The sequence below is a fragment of the Oncorhynchus keta genome, chromosome 7 (genome assembly GCF_023373465.1).
Source record: "Oncorhynchus keta strain PuntledgeMale-10-30-2019 chromosome 7, Oket_V2, whole genome shotgun sequence".
NCBI lineage: Eukaryota > Metazoa > Chordata > Actinopteri > Salmoniformes > Salmonidae > Oncorhynchus > Oncorhynchus keta.
Window position 1 is genome coordinate 48,055,819 of NC_068427.1, and position 6,233 is coordinate 48,062,051.

A 6,233-nucleotide genomic window follows, 5' to 3' on the forward strand; every position below is an offset into this window, starting at 1 on the left:
ACATCCAGAAGGGGAAAGGGTAGAGGGGAGTGGGAGGTGATGGAGGGGAGAGGGAGGGAGGCTGGAGGATGGAGAGGAGAGGGAGGAGGGGAGATGGAGGGTGGGAGAAAGAATTTAGATAAAAACGGGATAGTGAGACTTACTTCCTTCATCATTGCCCCTTCCCTGGCCTTTTGATCTGCTATGAATGGGACATCTGAGGTTTGCAGCCTGACTTAATGCAGTTCGCCAGGCAGCCTTCACCTGTGCTACAAGTCAATTGGCCTGTTGTTGGTTTTCTGGACATCTCCCCAGTCTCCAGCCCCTCCCCAGTCCCCAGCCCCTCCCCAGTCCCCAGTCCTCTCCCCAGCCCCCAGCCCCCTGCCAAGCCCCCAGCCCTCTCCCCAGCCCCCAGCCCCCTGCCCAGTCCCCAGTCCCCAGTCCCCAGCCCTCTCCCCAGCCCCCAGCCCCCTGCCAAGCCCCTCCCCAGTCCCCAGCCCCCAGCCTAGCCCCCTGCCCAGCCCCTCCCCAGTCCCCAGTCCCCAGCCCCCAGCCCCCTGCCAAGCCCCCAGCCCTCTCCCCAGCCCCCAGCCCCTGCCCAGTCCCTAGTCCCCAGTCCCCAGCCCTCTCCCCAGCCCCCAGCCCCTGCCCAGTCCCTAGTCCCCAGTCCCCAGCCCTCTCCCCAGCCCCCAGCCCCCTGCCCAGCCCTCTCCCCAGCCCCCAGCCCTCTCCCCAGTCCCCAGCCCTCTCCCCAGCCCCCAGCCCACAGCCCAGCCCCTCCCCAGTCCCCAGTCCCCAGCCCCCAGCCCTCTCCCCAGCCCCCAGCCCTCTCCCCAGTCCCCAGCCCTCTCCCCAGCCCCCAGCCCCCAGCCCACTGCCCAGCCCCTCCCCAGTCCCCAGTCCCCAGTCCCCAGCCCCCAGCCCTCTCCCCATCCCCCAGCCCTCTCCCCAGTCCCCAGCCCTCTCCCCAGCCCCCAGCCCACTGCCCAGCCCCTCCCCAGTCCCCAGTCCCCAGCCCTCTCCCTAGCCCCCAGCCCAGCACAGCCCCCTGCCAAGCCCCCTGCCCAGCCCCCAGCCCTCTCCCCAGCCCCCAGCCTAGCCCCCTGCCAAGCCCCCTGCCAAGCCCCCAGCCCTCCGCCCAGCCCTTTCTTAAAGACAATTGGGTTATCGTATAGAATAGTCTCTCAGAGTAAAGAGGAAAGTCCAACAATAATAACAACAACAACGGCAATTAGCTCAGTAGCTATCACCCATTACACTGATTAATCTGTTAGCTCAGTAGCTATCACCCATTACACCGATTCATCTGTTAGCTCAGTAGCTATCACCCATTACACCGATTCATCTGTTAGCTCAGTAGCTATCACCCATTACACCGATTCATCTGTTAGCTCAGTAGCTATCACCCATTACACCGATTCATCTGTTAGCTCAGTAGCTATCACCCATTACACCGATTCATCTGTTAGCTCAGTAGCTATCACCCATTACACCGATTCATCTGTTAGCTCAGTAACTATCACCGATTACACGGTTTAATCTGTTAGCTCAGTAGCTATCACCCATTACACAGATTAATCTGTTAGCTCAGTAGCTATCACCCATTACACCGATTCATCTGTTAGCTCAGTAGCTATCACCCATTACACCGATTCATCTGTTAGCTCAGTAGCTATCACCCATTACACCGATTCATCTGTTAGCTCAGTAGCTATCACCCATTACACTGATTAATATGTTAGCTCAGTAGCTATCACCCATTACACGGATTAATATGTTAGCTCCTATCACCCATTACACTGATTAATATGTTAGCTCAGTAGCTATCACCCATTACACTGATTAATATGTTAGCTCAGTAGCTATCACCCATTACACGGATTAATATGTTAGCTCCTATCACCCATTACACTGATTAATATGTTAGCTCAGTAGCTATCACCCATTACACGGATTAATCTGTTAGCTCAGTAACTATCACCCATTACACTGATTAATCTGTTAGCTCAGTAGCTATCACCCATTACACTGATTAATATGTTAGCTCAGTAGCTATCACCCATTACACAGATTAATATGTTAGCTCAGTAGCTATCACCCATTACACTGATTAATATGTTAGCTCAGTAGCTATCACCCATTACACTGATTCATCTGTTAGCTCAGTAGCTATCACCCATTCCACTGATTAATATGTTAGCTCAGTAGCTATCACCCATTACACTGATTAATATGTTAGCTCAGTAGCTATCACCCATTACACTGATTAATATGTTAGCTCAGTAGCTATCACCCATTCCACTGATTAATATGTTAGCTCAGTAGCTATCACCCATTACACTGATTAATATGTTAGCTCAGTAGCTATCACCCATTACACTGATTAATATGTTAGCTCAGTAGCTATCACCCATTCCACTGATTAATATGTTAGCTCAGTAGCTATCACCCATTACACGGATTAATCTGTTAGCTCAGTAGCTATCACCCATTACACTGATTAATATGTTAGCTCAGTAGCTATCACCCATTACACTGATTCATCTGTTAGCTCAGTAGCTATCACCCATTACACTGATTAATCTGTTAGCTCAGTAGCTATCACCCATTACACCGATTCATCTGTTAGCTCAGTAGCTATCACCCATTACACTGATTAATCTGTTAGCTCAGTAGCTATCACCCATTACACTGATTAATATGTTAGCTCAGTAGCTATCACCCATTACACTGATTAATATGTTAGCTCAGTAGCTATCACCCATTGACGCTCTGTTAAAGTCCTATCAACGTACACGCTTATTGCCTACCCTCTGTTTTCTAATTGTGTCCATATGAGCTGAGACTAATTGAAGGCTGATTGATTCCAAGCCTCAATGATTACAGTGGCACGTCAGTTTTCAGGTGAGATTGAACTGCTTGAGGTGAACAGATTAAAATTCCCTGCATTGTAGAATGCGACCATACAGTACTGAACAACTTTAGACTTTTTTTTTTTTTTTGGGGGGTGGGGGGAATTGTGCAAAATGTATATCAAGTATTACAGCTATAGTGGTTTTACAGTACTGTGTTTTTTCCACCACAGTGCATTTTCTGTGTCTTTACTGTAAAAGGGTTAGTAATGCATTCATCATTGTCATCTCTGCTGTGACAATGTCCTCCTCTGTCCCTAGTAAAGACTGAGAATGTGTCACGCAGGCACACACACGCACGCACCCACGCACGCACACACGCACGCACGCACGCACGCACGCACCCACGCACGCACGCACACACACACATGCACGCACGCACGCACGCACGCACGCACACACACACACACACACACACACACACACACACACACACACACACACACACACACACACACACACACACACACACACACACACACACACACACACACACACACACACACACACACACACACACACACACACACACACACACACACACACACCCTAGGTCTATTACGTCATTCTACACCCAAGTCCTATCTATTTCATTATTTCTCTCTAGCTCCATTCCTCTCTCCCAGAAACAGAAAAGCCAACAAGGAAACAATTGCCTCGTGTTGTTGACTACGAGAAGTAGTAAATCAGGGTAGGTACAGTATATGTTGATATGGGGTGTTAAGTCCAGAGAGCAGAAGTCTGATTGGGTGTGAAGGGGAGGGGTCCGAGCAGCAGCAGAGTTAGGGGAGGATGAGATGTGATGTGAGGGGAGCGTTTAGCTCAGTTCAGCTCTGTCATTCTCTTCAGACAACCGGGGGGGAGTGAGATGAAGGAGCACTGAAACTCCAGACACTCACAGAGCAGAGACGGAGACAGAGACAGCTTTCAACACGTAGAGAACTCTGGAAGACTTGTGACACCAACACTGAGACCGACCGGTCACTTACTGACTCATCATACTGTTGGCTGGGTCATTTTTCCTTTCTATTCAGTGAGGCAAAGAAGATTCTTCCACAGCCAAGGAGTGATGTCAACACTGGACCAGAATGCCAGGACAGTGTGGGGCTAAAGGGTTAATGGAAGAGGAGTAAAGCTGAATTGCTTGATTGCAGAACTGAGCACTCACAGAAGACTGACTCTTCTTCACTTGTGTGACGTGTAGGTTTAATCTCAGACAAGTCATCTCCAGTGTGTTTTTTCTGTCGTCTCAGACATAGCCATCTCCAGTGTGGATCAGGACCATGAATGTTCTACCTAACCCCATGACCAGGGCCCATCAGGAGCAGCCTCTCCCTCTCTGCTCCCAGGGGGCCCACCTCCAAGACTTCTCCTCCAGGTGTCCTCTAGGGCTTGGTGCTGGTCATGGGGGCAGGCTTAGGGCCATGGGGGGGCCTCTGGGGCCCCAGAGACCAGGCAAGCCACCGCGGGAGCTGAGCCCCGAAGAGCAGCAGGATCTAAGGAGGAAGATCAACAGCCGGGAGAGGAAGAGGATGCAGGACTTGAACGTCGCCATGGACGCTCTGAGGGAGGTGATGGTGCCTTACGCCTCCTCCTCTCCTTCCTCCTCGTCCTCCTCCCAGGGGCCACACTCCCACCAGCAGCAGCCAGGGGCCCCACCTGGACGCAGGCTCTCCAAAATCTCCACCTTGGTCCTGGCCCGTAACTACATCCTCCTCCTGGGCTCGTCTCTGCAAGAGATGCGCCGGCTCCTGGGGGAGGTGAGTGTTGGGGTGGGGGTTGGTGTGGGGGTGAACACGGGGCCTGTCCCCAGGCTGCTCCTGGCCGGGGGTTGGCCCCTCCTCACCGGCCCCAGTCAGCTTCTCCTCTCCCCAGAAACTCTCCTGACCTCAGCCTCCTCCTCCTCCTCCTCCTCCAAGTGTCCTCTGTTGCCTCCTGGCCACTTGGAGGGCCCCATGGCCCCAGTGCAGTGGGGCTCAGCTGGGGCTCCTGGAGGGCCACTCTGCCCCTGTGTGGTGTGCAGGCTGCCCAGGTTCAGCCACCCCAGCCCTGGACCCAGGTTCCCCAAGTGAAAGCTTGCTGGGACCACCTCTCATGTGTTCTACTGAAATGACTGATTCTCCTGAGCGGATGGACTTCTGGTTATGGTTTATAATCTTCTTTTTCTGAAGATTTTTATTTTATTTTTTTATTTTTTACTAATTCAATGATAACTTTGTTGTAATGGACCTTGTCCATTAGGTTTTTACGAATCTCTTGTGGACAGATTAATCTGTCAAGGCTCATGTATAATTGTGTGATACGAGCAGCAGTAGTTCCTAGTTTGGGGGTTTTGTTGATAATTATTTGGACAAATGAGGATTAGGCGAAGGTGGTTTTTAAATGGGTGTAGTGATTGTCAAGCTCGTGTGCGGATGAAAAATAATTTCCACAGCCACAAAGTCAATATTGGCTGTATCGTAAAAATGTATGAAAACTAAAAAGCGCTTTTTGGGCATGTTAAACATGGGTGAAAATCACAGAAGGGAGGGTTTGGCTGAGAGTTTCCATTTGAGAGGGAGGAGACATTACATTTACATTTACATTTAAGTCATTTAGCAGACGCTCTTATCCAGAGCGACTTACAAATTGGACATCACTTCCTTCCCTTGCACAAAGGTCATCACAATTGTTAACGGCATTTCCCCGAAGTAAAATAGGAAATTACAAAACTTTCACAACATACTTGTACTTCTGGGTAACCGAGATTAGTTTTTTTTTTTTATTGGTGACTGTGGTCAGTAAAAGTCAATGTATTTTAGATTTTATGAACAAATTCTATTTTATATGATAATAGATGAAGCTACGTGTAAGTTCTAACACAGACAATAAATAGAAATGTACTGTTTACCACATGACAACGTTAATTTATGTGTTCTCTCTGTTTCTAGTTCACTTCTCAACATCTGTATTGTGTGATGGTGTGATGTGTTTGATGGTGTGATGGTGTGTGTGATGTGTGATGGTGTGATGGTGTGTGTCTGTGATGGTGTGTAATGGTGTGTGATAGTGTGTGGGTGTGTGTTGGTGTGTTGGTGTGTATGGGGTGATGGCATGTGTGTGTGATGGCATGTGTGTGTGATGGTATGTCTGTGATGGTGTGTAATGGTGTGTGTTGGTGTGTGATTTTTATTTTTATTTTTTATTTTACCTTTATTTAACCAGGCAAGTCAGTTAAGAACACATTCTTATTTTCAATGACGGCCTAGGAATAGTGGGTTAACTGTCTGTTCAGGGGCAGAACGACAGATTTGTACCTTGTCAGCTCGGGGATTTGAACTTGCAACCTTCTGGTTACTAGTC

At 49.5% G+C, this 6,233-nt stretch overlaps 1 protein-coding gene across 1 annotated transcript; it reads left to right on the plus strand.

The window, feature by feature from the left end:
* Positions 1-3,753: 3,753 nt before the first annotated feature.
* olig1 (oligodendrocyte transcription factor 1) lies at positions 3,754-5,774 on the plus strand. Its single transcript, XM_035769326.2, has one exon. It carries the CDS (start codon positions 4,175-4,177, stop codon positions 4,961-4,963), a length of 789 nt encoding a protein of 262 aa, XP_035625219.1. The 5' UTR covers positions 3,754-4,174; the 3' UTR covers positions 4,964-5,774.
* Positions 5,775-6,233: the final 459 nt, after the last annotated feature.

Bases quoted from the DNA above. Each gene is read 5' to 3' on its own strand.
- olig1 (XM_035769326.2), top strand. From the start codon at position 4,175: ATGAATGTTCTACCTAACCCCATGACCAGGGCCCATCAGGAGCAGCCT.